Source organism: Leucopleurus acutus, assembly GCF_964270905.1.
Source record: "Leucopleurus acutus genome assembly, chromosome: Y".
Lineage (NCBI taxonomy): Eukaryota > Metazoa > Chordata > Mammalia > Artiodactyla > Delphinidae > Leucopleurus > Leucopleurus acutus.
In genome coordinates, this window is record NC_139164.1 from 9,565,912 (window position 1) to 9,585,818 (window position 19,907).

Genomic DNA, 19,907 nt, shown 5'->3' on the forward strand with positions numbered 1-19,907 from the left:
CAAAGAGGGTAGGGTGGACTAAATGGGCTGGGGTGGCTGTATACCACACTGCTCTTCATGCCGGTTCTCCCACTTAGCCCAGGCACTATTATCTCATTCTTAACTTATATTAAATTATTTACCTTGAAGTTAGTTTCTTTTTTTCACTACCTGTACCAGTAGAGTACTCATTCTAAAATAACACATGGATGATGTCATTTCTCTGTTCTTCGATGTCCAGGAGATAAAGTATAAACTTGAAATTCTCTGTTTTGATAGTGTCCTACTTATACAGCCCTGTTTCTCAAAAGGCTTTCTGAAAGGAGCCTTCTGCATCAGGCAGATGGAATCTTGCTTCATTCCTCCAACTGCTCAAGGAAAATTATATTCATGAAGTTTTAACAGTGGGAAAAAAAGTATTGACATTTACAGATGGTTCTAAGTACATAATATTGTAAAGTGATTTACACAGCTATTCTTATAAGTTAAAATTTTAAGAATTTTACTCATTGAATTTTATATGATCATATTGCCATATATTAAAGCAACAGTAATTAATTTTACCAAGAAACATGAGGATTTTTAACATGCTTTCTAAATCCTGTGTGTGTGTGTGTGTGTGTGTGTTTCTTAAACAATTTGGGATAGTCTTGACTCGTGGTAATTTCTATTTGATAATGGTAAATACATCTTTGGACACTTGAACATATTGAAGTATAATTAATGTTCTTGAAAGAGAGACTGTAAGTTCCTTGGAGAAAAACACATAGGATTTACTAGCTTAAAGCCACAAGCCACAAGCAAGCCTGGGCATGGGTCAAGGGGTAGAATGAAGGGCTTTTTCATTTTAGCTCTATTTATTTAGACTATGTTGTTTGTCTGTCTATGAACAAGTCACTTAATTTACCAGGTCCTCCATTTTTACATGTCCTAATAATAATGAAACCTCTCATTACAGTTTTTCAGAACACTTCCCTTACATTGCCATTTGATCATTACAACACTCCTGTGAGGTATGCACGACAGATATTACTGTCCTCATTTTACTGATGAGGCAACCAAAATTCAGAGGTTAAATGACTTGCCCAAGGTTACAAAATGAATGTGTCTAAACTGTGCTCTGTGATTTAGACCTTTTAATCAGTGCTGTTGCCACTAAGTGCTTTCACAGGTATGTTTTTAAGATGCAGCTTAAAGTCATCTATTGCTTGATGTGAATTATTAGAGACATTGAAGACAAATTATTACTAAGCTTTATGTTGGAGTTTTATAGAAATTAAGACATTTTCTTGTTATTGTTTCTATGTGTAATGAAAGTGGGTATTAACTGGTTTAAAGACTCCCTGCAGCTTTTATTATTCCTTAGCCCTTGTTGATCATTTTTGTTTGTTGAAGAATCTGTTTGTTTCTCGGAGGGCCTGCTTATTGACACATAGGCATTGGGTTAGGCATCTGCTTAAATTCAGTTTCTCTGAGTCATGACCAGGGACACTAATCAGCCAAGTAGAATTGTAGTTAAGACTTCCATGATTGCTTTTTACTGGACCAAGAGCCAAGATACCAGATTTGTTTTCTTTTATTTTATCTTATGTTTTTGGTAAGGATATTTTACTTCTTTTCCCATTCATGGCATTCATTTAGTACATGTACTGTGCAAGCAACTGTGTGTGATCTTGGTGAAGTCATTTAATCTCAGGGGGCTCCAGTTGATTCACCCCTCCACCTTAACTACAGAATGGAGTGAGTAGGGTTTCTTATATTCTGAGGAAACTGCCTTGGAGATGGAGTGTACGGGCTTGGGAAGAGGCTAGATGGAGGCAAGATACCCTGGTGAACTCGGTCAGGCTGCACAGCAACTAACCTCAACCTCCACTGCTCCAGTGCAGCTGTACTTTATTTCATCTTCTCTATCCACAGAGATTCTTAACAAGTTGTCTTTCTTTCTCCTTAACTGTGTAGCATTCTATCTCACTTTTCACTGATGCCCAGCTCCTTTTATATGCCAAATTCAGAGGATAAATTTAGAGGATAATTTCTAAATTTCCAGTCATTAAAGAATAATGGTGGAATATTATACCAGAATAGGGTGAGACAATGAAATTTTTTAAAGGAAGGGAAGAAAAGAAATATATATGAATGATTAAAAGTAGAAAACTGTGTTGAATGAGTTGGGGGGGAAAAGAAAAGAAATGGAACAGACAGGAGGGAAAATGGTTCATTAGTTTTCTGAACTTGTGTTACTTAATTTCATAATTATGGCTTAAAATTTTATTTTGGTTGCCTGGTAACTTTAATGTTTGTTTGTTTTAATGAATATTTTTCTTTTGTGACTGCGCTGCATTTTTTGTTTTTCTAGTATTTCTTTACATGTTAATTGGTTAGCGTTGAATAAAACTGTGCTTGTGTTAAAATCTTTTGTTTCTTATATGAATCAGATAGATTCCCTCTTTATTCCTTAAAGCTATTTTAATGTTTGAGAAAGCCAAGGATATAGTCTGTTCTCCTGGTGGAAATTAAAGAACATTTACATCATTTAAGATAGCCATTCATGCCTACCTGAAATTTGTCATTTTAATTTTTGTTTTTTTAAGGAACTGATGCTACACACATGGATGGTGATCAAATTGTTGTGGAAGTTCAAGAAACGGTTTTTGTTTCAGATGTTGTGGATTCAGATATAACTGTACATAACTTTGTTCCTGATGACCCAGACTCAGTTGTAATCCAAGATGTTATTGAGGATGTTGTTATTGAGGATGTTCAGTGCTCAGATATCTTAGAAGAAGCAGATGTGTCTGAAAATGTCATCATTCCAGAGCAAGTGCTTATTACCTCAGATGTAACCGAAGAAGTTTCTTTAGCACATTGCACAGTCCCAGATGATGTTTTAGCTTCTGATATTACTTCAGCCTCAATGTCTATGCCAGAACACGTCTTGACAAGTGAATCCATACATGTGTCTGACATTGGACACGTTGAACACGTTCATGATAGTGTAGTTGAAGCAGAAATCATCACTGATCCTCTGACAACTGATGTAGTTTCAGAAGAAGTATTGGTAGCAGATTGTGCCTCTGAAGCAGTCATAGATGCCAACGGGATCCCTGTGGACCAGCAAGATGATGACAAAGGCAACTGTGAGGACTACCTAATGATTTCCTGTAAGTGTTGGGGTACAGTGATTGTCCAAGGTGTTTTTGAAGGCTGTCTTTCCTAACTTACATTAGGGTGATGTTTTCTTTTTTTTTTTTTATGGTACGCGGGTCTCTCACTGTTGCGGCCCCTCCCGCTGCGGAGCACAGGCTCCGGACGCGCAGGCCCAGCGGCCATGGCTCACGAGCCTAGCTGCTCCGCGGCATGTGGGATCCTCCCGGACCGGGGCGCGAGCCCGTGTCCCCTGCATCGGCAGGCGGACTTTCAACCACTGCGCCACCAGGGAAGCCCAGGGTGATGTTTTCTTGACTTAAATTTATATAATGTTAAGATAAATCTCATAAGCCTATTTGCAATATTGTTTTAGTGTGGTTCCTATAAGATAAGCTGTAATTAAGGAAAGTGAAATGATACAAAAGTAAAGAGTTATTTATTTCTACATAAGGTTGTAATAGAAAGATAAAGGCTGCAAAGAATAGGACTGAACTATATGAAATTGTGAAGGATGTAATTAGGCTGTTACTTCCCTTATTAGAATTACCACCAAAACTTGAAAGGGTTTCAGTTTGGAAAAAAATCTTCTCTTTATAAGTCACTCACTTTTGCACTTACTTTTTCCCACACCAATGTCTCTTTTCCCTTTGGAGTAATAATTGTATTTTTAAAAATAAATTCACTTTTGCATTTGGAATTATATTAGTATAACACCTTGAAATAAAGTAGTCATGTACAAGAGCGTAAACAACTAATTTATGTAGATTTTAGATTGATTAGAAATTTAATATCATTGTTTTACATTCTGCTCACTACTCCTTATGGAATGCTGGCTTTCTTCATTGAGCGTACTTTTTTTAATCACCCAGCACATAATTAGACATAGTTTTGCTTATAGCACATATCATAGTCATAATAATTGTTAGTAGAATGCCTCGATAGGTGTCTGATCTTTCTGACTCTGGCTTTTAAATATATTCCTTACATTAATGGGGTTTCACTTTGTTGGCTAGTTCCATTATCTAGCTGTTGATTTAAACAACTTGGTTATCTTAAATTAGCAGCTCATAGAGATAGGGTCTTTAAAATCAAGTTTTAGTGTACAGGTGGAGTTCAGACTGTTCCCACTGACTCTGAATATAAGTCTTTTTCCTTTGTGTCTTTGAGCATAGCACAGTAAAATTTACTGCACACATTTTGGGGGCAGAGATAGTAGGCATTTATATGTCTCCAGTGTGATCAGGTATATCATCGTGGCCCAGCTTTATGATAATGATAATTTTCTACATTCTACAGCCTCCACTGCTCCAGTGCAACAGCACTTTTTTCATCTTCTCTATCCACAGAGATTCTTAACAAGTTTTCTTTCTATTTAACTGTGTGGCATTCTATCTCGCTTTTCAGTGATGTACTGTTTGAATTTTATACCACATACGTGGATTACTCTTTTAATAAAAGTAAACTAATTGGCAAAAAAAAAAGCCACTGTGAAAGCAACAATAAGAATAAAAATAAATAATTTATTATCAGGAATCTTTTGATCAGGCTTTAGAATATTGCAAAAGTGAAATGGCAAAAAAAATAGAATTAAACATGATTATGGAGAAAATTGATAGACACAGGAGACAGAAACAAGGAGATAAAACCCAAATACGGAAAAATTCAGTGAACTTTTTAAATACTTAAAAGACAGTAAACCTTGAAAACTAGACAGAATTGGCTCATCACATACAAATGATCTTTCCTCAAAAAGAGTAATGGTGGTTTTCTCATTAGTAAACATGGAGGCTAGAAGGCAATGGGATAATACAGTCAATATGTTGAAGGGACAGAGACGGTCACCCAAGAATTCTATATCTAGCTAAAGTTTTAAAAATGAAGGAGAAATTCACCTTCCCATATGAACAAAAAAACCTGCAGTAATCAAGACTGATCAGTATTAGTATAAGGATAGACATATAAATCAATGGAAGAGAATTGACAGTGCAGACATAAACCCATACATCTCTGGCCATTGATTGATACACTGATTTTTCACAAAGGTTTCAAGATAGTTCAATGGGGGGACTCCCTTGGGGATCCATTGGTTAGGACTCTGCACTCTTACTGCCAAGGGCCAGGGTTTGATCCTTGGTTGGGGAACTAAGATCCCACAAGCTGCGTGGTGAGGCCGAAAAAAAAAAAAAAGTTCAATGGGGAGGAAAAATAGTCTCTTCAACAAATGATACTGGGATCTCAGAATTGGAGAAAATATTTGTAAAGCCTGTATGTAACGGTCTAAGAATCAAGGATATTAACCTTTTACAACTCAGTAATAAAAAGACAGATAACGTGATTTTAAAAATGGGCAGAGAACTTGAGTAGACATTTCTTCAAAGGAAAAAGCGTAAGTATATAAAGGATGTTCAACATTGTTAGTCATGAGGGGAATACAAATCAAAACCAGAGTGAGATACCACTACAGACATTCAGATTGGTATTTTAAGAAATGGAAAGTAAGAAGTATTGGCACGAATTGGGAGATTTTGCATCTCATAAATTGCTGGTGGGAAAGAAAACGGTGTAGCCACTTCAGAAAAATTTGGCAATTCCTCAGAAAGTTAAACATGAAATTACCGTATGACACAGCTATTCTACTGCTAAGCATATACCCGGGAAATTTTAAAACATGTCCACACAATAGTTTTGATACAGATGTTTATAGCAGCATTTTTAATGCTAGTAGCCAAAACATGTAAACAACCCTAATGTTCATTAGTAGGTGAATTGACTTTAAAAATGTGGTATCACCATTCATTGGAATTTTATTTGGCCATAAAAATAAGAGAAGCATTGATACAGTCCAAATCATGGATGAACTTAGAAAGTTCAAGAAATAAGTATATGAAATGTCTAGAATAGGTATATCTATAAGGACAAAAAGTAAATTAGTGATCGCCTAATCTAATTGTGAGATAGTTGAAGATGGGTTGGTAAAAGAGTACAAAGGTTATCTTTTGAGGGCGATAGAAATATTCTGGAATTAGATGGCGATGATAATTGCACGACTGTGAATTTATTAAACACCACTGAATTGTGCACTCTACTCACTATAAAAGGGTGACTGTCATGGTATATAAATTTTATCTCAATATTAAAAAAGAATCATTGAAATCATATGAGGCAATACATTGTAAAAAGAAATTAACAGAATGATAAAACCGTCAAGTTGTAATAGTAGTTACGTTAGTGAACTTTTAGAGGATAAACCACAAAATACTCAATACCATATGATAATCCAACAGGGTCTAAAAATTCTGAGGAAACTATAGTTTAAAAATTTTATACCCAGCCAACTTGTTCTTCAAAACAAAATGACAGATAAGTCATTCTCAGGTACCCAAGATTTCACAGACATTAGGACTCATGAGTGGTGGGGGTTTGCTATTCAGTAATTAATAGAACAATTAAATGAAATACATCAGTAGAAATATCTCAGGAATGGAGGGAAAAACTGGTGTTAATTTAAAACTGGAGTTTGGCGTTAGCAGATGCAAACCGTTATATACAGAATGCATAAACAACAAGGTCCTACTGTGTGTGTAGAACAGGGAACTATATTCAATATCCTATAATAAACCATAAAAGAAAAGAATATAAAAATTATGTGTGTAACTGAATCACTTTGCTGAACAGCAGAAATTGACACAATGTTGTAAATCAACTGTACTTCAGTAAAGTAAAAAATAAAAGTAGACTAAACAAATGTATATTTTAAGATCATGCAACAAAGTAATTATGTACAAAGTATTAACTATAAAGTATTTCGGATGGCATGATGTATAAGTGTGTTAATTTCTATCTCTCATCACAGATGACAGTAGATAACTGTCCTTAAAATACGATAACCATCTAATAACTATAATACTTTTCCAAGAGGGGTGTTTTAAAATCTACATTTATTGGGCTAATAGACATTTACTTGAAGACCATCACTTATACATTTAGCAAATGGATGTTGAATAGTTACGATGTGCCAGGCAATGTTGTAGGCTCTTGGGATTAGTGAATAAAATGAATGGAAGTTCCTTCCCCTCACAGGGAATGCCTTCTAGCAGAAGTGTACAGGCATAAAATTAATAAGTGAATTACGTGTGTATTAGAAAGTGCTTTGAAAAAGTTAAAATAGCCCAATAAAGAAGATAGTGAGTTGTTATGCTCAGGATGCCTAGAGAAGATGACATTTTATGAAAGACTTCATTTGAGTTTTCTGGTAGACATCAAAAAGGAAATGGATGTGCTAAACTGAGTTCAGGAGATAGTTCTGGGTTAATGATATAGATTGATATAGATTGAGAATTCTTAGTGTATAGATGAAATTTAAACCGTAAGGGTGAGATCACCAAAAGAGGGATTGGTTATGTATAAAGGAAAGAAGGCCAGGAATGAAAAGGCGTGAGGTTTTTAAGAGGCAGGGGAAAAGGAGCAGCTGTGACAGAAGAATCAAGAGTGTAGGTCAAAGAAGTCAAGAAGGAAAGTCAGTCACAGAGGAGAGTGAACATCTGTGTCAGATGCTAGTGCAAGTCAAATGAGTGCTGAGAATTGGTCATGAGTGACTTTAGTGAACAGTTTTGGTGAAGTTTGGCAGAGGCCTAAGTGAAGTGAGTTCAGAGAATGTGGAATGAGAATTGGAGAAATGAAACTTGCAGAAGTGGGATCAAGATAAGGTGGTTTTATCATTGTTGCTGTTTTACAGAGAGAAAGCTTAGTTGTTTGCTGAAAGGAATGTTCCTGTAGAAAATGATGGATAAATTGATGTAAAAGATAATTGTTGAACAGTACAGAGAAAATATAAATTAGTGCTCAAGTCAGAGGGATTGCTTTTAAATAGGAGGAGTACAAATAGTTTATGGTAACATACAGTAAAAATAGAATTTATGGATTTAGTTGTTGTCAAGCGGGTAGAGCCAAATTTAGTGGATTTTTTTTAATGTTGTTTCACTTGTTCTTAGGGAAATAGGAAGTAAAATCAATTGGTAGGTAGTGTTGGAGTTTTGAGGAAAAAATGTGAAATATAATCCATTCACAACAGTTTATGGTCATGTATTTGAAAATGAAACCATAAGAATTATGTGATTTTTAAAAAAAATCCAGATGTAGCTGCATAGATAATAGGTGCAAAGACAAAAGTTACATTCAGCAGGGGTGTGATTCTGCAAATCAAATGGTCAGATGAAGTGAGAGAGGGCCATAGGAATTGGGAGAATATTCAAGGGACTAGAATGGTGAACGTGAAATTAAATTGGCTTTATTGTTGAATTTGTTGTTTAAAAATAACGTTATAGGGCTTCCCTGGTGGCGCAGCGGTTGAGAGTCCGCCTGCCGATGCAGGGGACGCGGGTTTGTGCCCCGGTCGGGGAAGATCCCACATGCCGCGGAGCGGCTAGGCCCGTGAGCCATGGCCACTGAGCCTGTGCGTCCAGAGCCTGTGCTCCGCAATGGGAGAGGCCACAACAGTGAGAGGCTCGCGGACCGCAAAAAAATAAATAACGTTATAATTTTCATTTAAAACATTTGTGATCATTCTTCCATTCTTTTACATGTATACATGCATAGAGAAGTATCTGAACAGTATTCTTGTAACTATTGATAGTTTTAGGTGATGGGGTTAGAGCCTAGAATTTTGACCACTAAGTCCCCAGGGAACTCCCTTTATTGCATATTTTTAAAAACGTAGAAGCAACTAGAAGGATCTTTTACAGCTGCAGGTGAATATGTGACATTTTGCAATTCCAAAATTATTAGATTTTACAGTCCTCAAGAGTTTTATGGTTACCTACAGATTAACATTTATAAAAACATCTAGTGTGAATTTGTAAACACAGGACATTAGGTTTTTCAGTACCTGTTTAAAATGACTTTTTATAAACTTGCCAAAAGAGGGCAACTTCATCTACAAAGTTCTTAGAGGTTAGTTCTCCAAAGAATTATACATTTATTTTGGATTGTCCTGCCTGGTTTGCTGAGATCTCCAGCCCCTATCTCAGTTTGACATTCCAAAGTCACCTTTAAGAACATAATTTTAATTGTCAGTCAGCTGGATATGTCATTAAAAAAACCGCTAGGGCTTCCCTGGTGGCGCAGTGGTTGAGAGTCCGCCTGCTGATGCAGGGGACACGGGTTCGTGCCCCGGTCTGGGAAGATCCCACATGCCGCGGAGCAGCTGGTCCCATGAGCCATGGCCGCTGAGCCTGCGCGTCCGGAGCCTGTGCTCCGCAACGGGTGATGCCACAACGGTGAGAGGCCCTCGTATCGCAAAACAAACAAACAAACAAAAAAAACGCTATTACACGTCAGACCAGAATTAAGGATATAATGCCTATTTTTTCCTCACGAACTGTATTTATTAAATATTGTAAAGATATTTTAGTTAAATTCAGGGTTTAGGGAAGGGGAGTGTGTGTGTTATTTGTTTATAATTGCCAAGAGTTTAACAAGCTGGGATTTTTGACCCTTGATATCATTAGGTTCATCCTGTACCAGCTCATTCTCCCTCACTTCTCAAGTTCTTAACCCAGTCTACCTTTCTCTTACTTTTAAACCAGAGTCCTTTGCCTCCTCTTGTGTATATCTGGTTGAAACCACCAGTCAGGACTTTTTTTCTTGTTTTCTGCATTTCTAGCTCCTGTCCCCCCAAAACAGGCTAGCTACATTGCTATTGCTGTTTGCTTCTGGGTATCAAAAATAATAGTGTTTACCCTCCTGTATAAGGAAACTGCCTTCATTTTTGCTCCTAGTTTCGTCTTCTCCCTTTCCTTCTGAGGTCTTGATCCAGCAGATTCACCATGCCCTCTTAATTCCAGCCTCTCACTTTCTTTATTACCTATAGACTTTGAGCAGGCTTAAGTATTTTTATCAAACAGTAATCTCCTTGATCCTGCAACCCATTCTGATTACTGCTTCTTTATTCTCCTTTTTTATACTAAACTTAAAGAAATTTACATCCTATATAGAATTCTCCACCCACTTTTGTCTGACCCCATATAGCATTCACTAAAACACTTTTCATCGAGAATATCAGTGACCTCTGGGTTACTATAAACCAGTGTAGATGTTCCTCCTTGACTTCGTATGTGTGTTGTGTTATTCTGTGTGCCATAGTAGGGTTTGCACATTGGTAAAAATATTTCAGGATGCTGTTTGAAAGCAGTTTTATGTTAAGTAATTTATTGGGGATGGGGATGGTCTTGATTTGTAATAAGAAACTAAAGTGTTGTATTTTCACTTGGGAGATACTTAATTTATCTGAATATTCTACGTAAGAATATTCTATAATTCTATGTAAGAATTTGATTAGACAAATGAAATTTTTAGATCTTATAGAGAACATGATGGGGAATTTGGAGAAGTTATTTTAAAGATATCAAAAGCTGAATTCTGTCTTTCTAAGCCAGTGTTAGGAATTTAAGACATAAAATTACATAGTGGTCAAAACTATCACCATGGCCTTATTTGAGTTGTGCTTGAGTCATGAACTTACTCATCTGATCGCTACTCATGGAAAAACCACCTTTTGTTAATTATACCGTTTATGGATTTTTCAAAAAAATCACCTTAAATCTCATAGAATTCTTAAAATACCTAAAAGTTGATGAATGTTAGCTATGAGTCACATGGATTAGGTTTTGTATTCTGGCTTAGGTCATTACCTGTGTGATCTCAGATAAATCATTCAACTTTCATTAACATAGGTTTCCTGTCCTTTAAAATTTTGGCAGTACTTTAAAACCTCCCTCCTTAAGTATTTAGTTACTAGGTAGGTAATCTCTTAAATGGTAGCTATATCACATTTTAAAATAATCAAATCATCTGTTCATCATCTGTTTTCCTACTAGAATACAAACTTCTTGAGTCCATGACTTTTTCGTATTTTATTTGTATCTCTGGTATCTAGCCCAAAGTCGCACTTATAGTTGTGATTCATTGTTGAATTGAATAAAATATAATCGTTCAACGAAAAGGATAATGAAATACGTCTAGCAGAGGAGCACCAGAAGCAAAAAGGAAATGAAAAGGCTTGATGGCAGTATTGAAGACAAGCTAAATTGAAGTCTTCTCTGGACTTTGGTTCTGCTTCTCTCTGCTTGGTCTTCAGCTCTGCCAAACAGACCACTTGTTGTGTCTAGAGCAGAGAGAACATTCCTTCAATCTTTCTCTAATGCACACAGCGTCAGTGATGAGTTGAATAGTACTAAGTTTTTATCAGTCTTTGCCAAACTTTCTTTTGTGCCAGAGATAGCAGTGCACGAAAGGATATATTATTTGGGAATTATATTTTTGGTATTATTACAATTCAGAATATGTTTCTTTGAGACATTGTTTTTTTTTACTTTTGTTAATTTTCCAAATCCTAAACATAATACTGTACAAATTTTTTTTCTTCTGTTATGAAGTTTAAAATATGAAATGTTTGTTCTGTATTCCCTGAATCTCTACTATTGGGAACCATGAGAGCCTCTATTGTTAAATAAGGATTTTGGGGTTTTTTTCCCCAAAAATGTAAAACACCGTACCTTCATTAAGGTCTATAAGAGTATGTTTAAGTATAGATTTGCTGCATTTGTAAGCAATGACCCAGAATGATTACTTTTATGAACTCAAGTATCTGTGTGTTTGTTATGTGCACGTATATATACCATGTCTGTAAGTATGTGGTTTTACATGAAACAGTTTGATGTTTACATTGACCATTGTAATATACGTTTTTGAAAATCATACTTCGTTTTTTTTTTTTTAATTCAATTCTAATAGAAACATAAGATCAAACAGTATTCAGGAGTAGTGAACATGAGATAACACCGATAAAGCATTTATATTAAATTTAGTGCTTGCTGATTTTACTACTAGGACATTTCCCACAAGATTTTCGAAAATATAATACTGCTTTTACCTTATGCATATAACTATATCCAAAGGTAAGGTATATCATTTCATTACTTTTGTTAGTTTCCTAGGTTACCAGCAGTTTAAGTAAAATAATTTTTACCTTTATATCTCATCTGCTTTTAGAAAATTTTCAAAATGTATTCATTGAATCTTCTGCTTTCTGGGTAGAATCATCCAGTTTTACATGAGTCAGGTTAGAGATTATGTTTGTAAAAAAGGAGTTTTGAAAATGGTAATATTTTATTTAAGCATCTATTACTATGTAATGTGTTTCCTGCCTTTTTAGTGGATGATGCTGGCAAAATAGAACACGACGGTTCCTCTGGAATGACCATGGATGCAGAGTCGGAAATGGATCCTTGTAAAGTGGATGGCACTTGCCCTGAAGTCATCAAGGTGTACATTTTTAAAGCTGACCCTGGAGAGGATGACTTAGGTAAGAGGAAACCTTCAGCATATTATACATCCTGATCAAACACTTCAGCCTAATTACTTTTTGGTGGTTTAGACTGAGAATGTTGTAATCTTTTCTGAAGATAACTTTTAGGAGGGTTCCAATATAACAGTAGAAAAGTATGTAAAATGTAGTAAGTGAAACAGGTGGAAATGAAGTCTTCACATAAATTCTTGGAGCCTTCATCTTCTCTGATAGGTGGCACTGTAGACATTGTGGAGAGTGAGCCTGAGAATGATCGTGGAGTTGAACTACTTGATCAGAATAGCAGTATTCGTGTGCCAAGGGAAAAGATGGTTTACATGACTGTTAACGACTCTCAGCAAGATGAAGATTTAAGTAAGTAGGTGGCCTTTTTGTGGGAGAGAATTTTATGTTTCTATAGGCTTTAAATTTTTTAAAGCACCAGTATTTGAAGAAAATAAGCAGCACTAAGAAGACATTATTGTACTGCTGTATTCCAAAGAAGAATATCAGTGACTCTTGATGTATGCTCAGGATGTCATTTTGTAAGCAAATTATGGTGAAAGCCAAGAAAGTGATGATTCATTGAATAAATATTTATAGTGTATTTACTATGGGAAAGTAATATTCTAGGTATGTAACATTTGAACCTCCTTTCTGTTTAATAACAAAATTGAAATAAAAATATCTTCCCTGTCTGATCTGTAAACTTGGTCACAAAAGTGCTTCTGTTGATTTTCTACTCAGATGTTGCAGAAATTGCAGACGAAGTTTATATGGAAGTGATTGTAGGAGAGGAGGATGCTGCTGTTGCAGCAGCAGCCGCTGCTGCAGTGCATGAACAGCAAATGGATAACAATGAAATCAAAACATTCATGCCAATAGCATGGGCAGCAGCTTATGGTATGTCATGTTGCAGCTTGAAGGATTGCATGGTTCTTGAACATGAATTTATTATTGAAAAACATGTTTCTAGGGTCTTAAGTTTCAGCAATATGACGTACCAGTGTAGTGATTTAAGTAAAAACAGGAAGATGATATAGTCTACCTTTTGCCTTTGCCTTTACCTTTAACAGGAATTTTTTTCGTGCCTATATTTAAGAAGTATGTAGACTTTCAAGCTCAAATTTTTTAATCTTTAGTATATGTGGCTCATGACCTTTGAGTGAGAACGAGAGAATTCATGGGGGAAAATGATGCTATATTTGGAAGCTAGGCATTTCCTACAGTCTTGTATATAAGTAAGCCCAGTAAAGCCTAGTACCTAGAAAGGGAATTTCTGTCATTCATGAGTATCATGGCTTTTCATTGTTGTAGTTTATAAAGAATCCTTAATTCTTTATAATTTATAATACTGTATAATTTTGTTTTTTAATGCATATTGTTAGGTAATAATTCTGATGGAATTGAAAACCGGAATGGTACTGCAAGTGCCCTCTTGCACATAGATGAGTCTGCTGGACTTGGCAGACTGGCTAAACAAAAACCAAAGAAAAGGAGAAGACCTGATTCCAGGCAGTACCAAACAGGTGAGGGCACACGAGTTCCACAGTGCAGCGTGCTCTGCAAGCTCTCAGTTGAAACTAGTATGTATCCCCAGAGGTGTTATGATGGCATTTTAGCTGCTAGAATACAGTAGCTTTTGTGTATTGAATTTGAAAATATAATTTTAAGAATTCACTGATATTCATGAATGATTTCCTTGGATAAAAAATAGATTTTGGATCAGAACCTATTTCAGGAAAAATAAAAATATCAGGTTATTTTAGTGGAAATGCAAAAAAAGATTACTAAAATATTATGTCAGTTAACTTTAAATGAAAAAACTGAAAAAATTCTAGGGACTTCCCTGGCAGTCCAGTGGTTAAGACTCCTCACTCCCAGTGCAGGGCACAAGGGTTCGACCCCTGGTCGGGGAACTAAGATCTCACATGCTGCATGGCTTGGCCAAAAAAAAGGGATCTGTTTCTGTCAGCATGAGGCATCATTCAGAGAGGAGCAGGACAGATACGTCAGTTGTTCATTCATATATTCCTTTTTTGTATATCTTGTATAATGATTTGCATATTAGATTTTTTTATAGGTCTGGTTGAACTTTAAGTTAATGTCAGTTTGGCTTGACATAATAAAAGCTGAAATGTTGAGCTTTATGAATGATTTTCTCTAGATATCTAAATTTATATGGCTTTAAATTGCTACTTTATATATTTTAAACTAGGAATAAGATTGGTACAGTCATAATGAGGTTTCTGGACCAGGTTCTCTTTATTACTAGGTTTCTATATCTTTTGTTGAAAAACAATAAAAGGTATGTTAAAGTAATATAGGTACTTATAAACAGTGTTCAGAACACACACTTTAAATGCTTGAAGAGACCAAAACAGAACTTGGATTGATCACTCATGCTCCTTTCTTTTCCTTTCTTAGCAATAATTATTGGCCCTGATGGACATCCCTTGACTGTCTATCCTTGTATGATTTGTGGGAAAAAGTTTAAGTCGAGAGGGTTTTTGAAAAGGCACATGAAAAACCACCCTGAACACCTCACCAAGAAGAAGTACCACTGTACTGACTGTGATTACACTACCAACAAGAAGATAAGTTTTCACAACCACCTGGAGAGCCACAAGCTGACCAGCAAGGCGGAGAAGGCCATTGAATGCGATGAGTGTGGGAAGCATTTCTCTCACGCTGGGGCTTTGTTTACTCACAAAATGGTGCATAAGGAAAAAGGAGCTAACAAAATGCACAAGTGTAAATTCTGTGAATACGAGACAGCTGAACAAGGGTTATTGAATCGCCACCTTTTGGCAGTACACAGCAAGAACTTTCCTCATATATGTGTGGAGTGTGGTAAAGGTTTTCGTCACCCGTCAGAGCTCAAAAAGCACATGCGAATCCATACTGGGGAGAAGCCGTACCAATGCCAGTACTGTGAATATAGGTCTGCAGACTCTTCTAATTTGAAAACTCATGTAAAAACTAAGCATAGTAAAGAGATGCCATTCAAGTGTGACAGTTGTCTTCTGACTTTCTCAGATACCAAAGAGGTGCAGCAACATGCTCTTATCCACCAAGAAAGCAAAACTCACCAGTGTTTGCATTGTGACCACAAGAGTTCGAACTCAAGTGATTTGAAACGACATGTAATTTCAGTTCACACAAAGGACTATCCCCATAAGTGTGATATGTGTGATAAAGGCTTTCATAGGCCTTCAGAACTGAAGAAACATGTGGCTGCCCACAAGGGTAAAAAAATGCACCAGTGTAGACATTGTGACTTTAAGATTGCAGATCCATTCGTTCTGAGTCGCCATATCCTCTCAGTTCACACAAAAGATCTTCCATTTAGGTGTAAGAGATGTAGAAAGGGATTTAGGCAACAGAATGAGCTTAAAAAGCATATGAAGACGCACAGTGGTAGAAAAGTATATCAGTGTGAGTACTGTGAGTATAGCACTACAGATGCCTCAGGCTTTAAACGGCACGTTATCTCCATTCATACGAAAGACTATCCCCACCGTTGTGAGTACTGCAAGAAAGGGTTCCGAAGACCTTCAGAAAAGAACCAGCACATAATGCGACATCATAAAGAAGTTGGCCTGCCCTAACAATACTTTCACAGACTTCTGTAGAGATGTTGGCTTTTAAAAGCCAATTTTAAAGTCGATCAGTTTTGTTCACATACAGTACTGTACATTGATTTATACTGTGTACAGATAGGATTATTCCTTCTCGTTACCTTTACATTTTATTCAGTAGTGTTCTGAATCCTATTTAGTTTGTTTAATGAGGAAAAGTAGCAACAAACAAGTTGCTTTCAATAAAATAATCCCTGATTCTGTATTGAATTTTTCCATCTTAGAAGTTTTAACTATTTAAGTATTTACTTTATTCACCTTGATGGTACTCTTCTAAGACCATTAAAGATAAAAACATGATTTAGTAACTCTAAAAGTAATCATTTTGACTCGTTTTTCCCCCACAAATTCTTTGCATTAAATAGAAACATCTGGAATATAAATGGGAGATTTTACTGTCAGTTCTAATTATAACATGAGTCATTTACTTGTCTAGCTTAACATTTTCAAATCACATGACCGTGAAACTTTGCATTTGAGCCTCAACATTGAATATAGTATATTGGCTAAGTTTGTGCTTAGTTTTCATTCTGTTTAACAGGCAAAATATGCTTCTTTTTACTTTCTTTGTAGTGTTTACATTTTTTGCCAGCATAGCACACTTTTAGAAGTGGTATTGAAAGGTTTTGCTTTTTCCTGTTTTTCATTCTTCTGTCTGTACTCCTTTGTTTTAGAATAGTTATGTTCTGTAAATGAGACTTATTGTGAACTAAGTTTTGGAATTTTTTAGAGAGAAATGTGGCTCATATGATTTTGCAAGGTACCCTAAATTTTATATGTGCCTGTATGTTGCTTATTTTACATACTTAAACACACAATCCCAAATTCTAAGTCTATGATGAAAAGTATTAAATGTACAATGAACTGAAAGATCCACAGATGTATGAAGGAGCATTTTTGCCAACTTTTTATTCAGAAGGATCAAAATTTAGCTGAAGAATTAGGAAAAACATAAGGACACTAATATTTTTATAAAGTGAAGTATTATCTTGTAAAAATCTTTGGTAATTGGAAAAGAGAAGTTAATGGTATTTCTAGATAGAATGCTTTCATACAGGTTTATCTTCATACCTTAAAAATTTCTGAAAACCTAATGAGTACCAGTAGATATTAATCTCTCTGTTCAGACCGAGAAGCCTGTAAAGAACCTGTCTTCTCACAAAATAAGGCAGAGAGTAAGGAAGCGGTGGCTGTATATACTAGAGAATGTGTGCAAATTAAACTTGACAAGCTCAGCCTGCGTTTTTATTTCTTAGGCAGTTAGCAAACTTGAAAAATATTTAATACTCAAGTTGCCTTTTATTAGAAGACAGAAGTTGTATTTAAAGTACATAATAAAATGTAAGGCTTTATTTGAAATATAAATTCTTTCACAGTTTTGTTTTTTATTTGAGAGTTGAAATATTTTAAGCAGTTAGTGAGTCATAAACATAGATATAAAATGAATTCAGTTAATTAGAATTTGGTTGTGTTAATACAAATTTTGGAGAAAAGGAAACACGTTTTAGGTTGCTCAAATTAGCTATTGGCACATATATACTGGCACACTGTGGGAGATTAGAAATTTTTCTTCCCTTGTGGTAGGTACCTTACAACTTCATTATGGTGCTTTCTTCTACTCCTGTAGAGGTTTTACCTTTCTCTGTGCCATTCATATTCAGAAGTTATATTAATACAGTTAGAAATCTAAGCATTTGGGGTTTTTCACAGCCACTCAAGGCTAGATTAATTTAATCTCGTTCTAAATCAAGTGATTTAGGTATATAGGAATTTAAACCTAATGCCAGCCACAGCCACAAGATGGATTTTGGAACCTCTGCCTTCTTGGCCCTCATATATGTCCCCATCTGTTTTATTGTCCATCTGTTGACCTGTTCTGGAAAACTCTTATTTTTGTATGTGAGTATCTTTTAAATCTCCCTCAAATTTGTTATTCCCTGAAGTAACATAAAAGGAAACGTTTAATGAAAGTTTACATTTAAGAATTTTAAAACATTCTGTAAAATTAATATAGATAAATAATTAATTTTATTTTAAAAATACACTGAAAGATAAAGAACAACACTTTACATCATATTTCTCACATTCTGGAGTCATAAACAGTTGTTTTGTTTTTAAGCGCAATATTGAGACCTTTAAAAGGTATTAAGGATTTGGTCAAGTTAATATAAAACATTTGCCTTTATAAAGAAAAAATGAAATTGTACTTACTGTTATGTACTGATATTAATTGAGGTTGTTTTAATTCTTAAAACAATTTGATTAGCAAAGCTAAAAAAGTATATGTTTCAGTTTAGTGTTTAAAGAGGTACCAATTTTTAGAAGAACATAAGTTATTGTTTTGTTGAAATAACCTGTCAGATATTGTATGTTCCCTCCTTTGTACACATTGTAAAATACTTAAAGTAAAATACTTAATAAGAAATTCATATAGAAGAATGTGACACTATTGTAAATGTGTACTTGAGAGTAACATGCAAAAATAAAAATCAGACTATTTTCCTGATAATCAGTGTTTAGTCTATTTGATACTAGTACAAAGTTAACACTTTCCTGAGAAAAAAAAAGTGCAGCTTTCTTAAATCTAGTAAACATAATACAGTGGACTATTTTTGTTTCCCCATTTCTTAATTCATTCTGTATAGAAGTGGAATGAATGCAAAATGTTTAATTGTGCTTCATTTTTTTGACTTGGTTGGAAATGTTCATCCTGTGAGTTAGCACGTAATATTTTAGAGTAGTTAAGAGCTAATTGGGGGCTTCCCTGGTGGCGCAGTGGTTGAGAGTCCACCTGCCGATGCAGGGAAACGGGTTCGTGCCCCGGTCCGGGAAGATCCCACATGCTACGGAGCGGCTGGGCCCATGAGCCATGGCCACTGAGCCTGCGCGTCCAGATCCCGTGCTCCGCAACGGGGGAGGCCACAACAGCAAGAGGAAAAAAAAAAAAAAAAGCTAATTGGTAAGTCCTTTTGATTAGCATGTCCTTGAAATACACTTTTTTCTTTTATCTTTACAAAACATTTGTCGTTTTCCATCTGCAACTACTTCTGAGATAAATGTCCCATGTATAAAGTGGTTGTTTTAGACCACGTAAAGTTCATTTCAGTATAAGACCACAGCAATCAATGATGGTTATTACTGTTTTCATAGCAAAAGACTCTGTCCTTGAGTTACCCTTTTGTGCCCAGTTTGGAGGTCTGTTACAGACACTAACATACTGTAGAACAGGTTATTGTCATAGTAAAAATTAGATAAAAGTTATCAGGAGTTGTCTTAACCATTCAGTATTTCTCACAGTTCCAGAGGCCGGGAAGTCCAAGGTCAAGGCACTAACTTATTCAGTGGGTGGTAAGTGCCACTTTTCTAGTTCATAGACTGCCAGCTTCTGGTTGTGTCTTCACATGGTGGAAGGAGTGAGGGAGGGAATAGTGAGGCACTGTTCCCACTTGTGAGGGCTCTACCCCCATGACCTAATCACCTCCTAAAGACTCCACCTCGTAATACCATGACATTGGGATTCGATGGCACATAAAAACATAATTTTAGGGAGTCAAAAGCATTTAGTCAATAGGAGTTAAAAAGATTGAGATATTCAGATTTTTATTGAGAAAACTGATGTAACATAAAAGTCACTGTCTAAAAGGGTAAAATTAGTGGCCTTTAAACATTGACAGTGTTGTGTTACAATCACCTTTATTTAGTTCCAAAAATCTTAGATTTTTAAAGATAAAGATTCTGCACTTCTTCAACTGTATAGGAATATGTGTTTGCCTAATAGTTCAAACAGTAAATAATAA

General features: G+C 35.6%; 1 protein-coding gene across 4 annotated transcripts in view; it reads left to right on the top strand.

Annotated features, from left to right (window-relative positions):
* The window catches only part of LOC309978913 (zinc finger X-chromosomal protein-like), a 61,580-nt gene extending 42,971 nt beyond the window's left edge, over positions 1-18,609 (top strand). For all 4 annotated transcript variants that reach the window (XM_082865589.1, XM_082865587.1, XM_082865590.1 and 1 more), the window contains 6 exons: positions 2,571-3,140; positions 12,338-12,487; positions 12,704-12,844; positions 13,217-13,372; positions 13,858-13,998; positions 14,897-18,609. In XM_082865589.1, coding sequence (XP_082721715.1) covers positions 2,571-3,140; positions 12,338-12,487; positions 12,704-12,844; positions 13,217-13,372; positions 13,858-13,998; positions 14,897-16,080 — 2,342 coding nt within the window. In that variant the 3' untranslated portion in view covers positions 16,081-18,609. The remainder of the gene's footprint in view (positions 1-2,570; positions 3,141-12,337; positions 12,488-12,703; positions 12,845-13,216; positions 13,373-13,857; positions 13,999-14,896) is intronic.
* Positions 18,610-19,907: the final 1,298 nt, after the last annotated feature.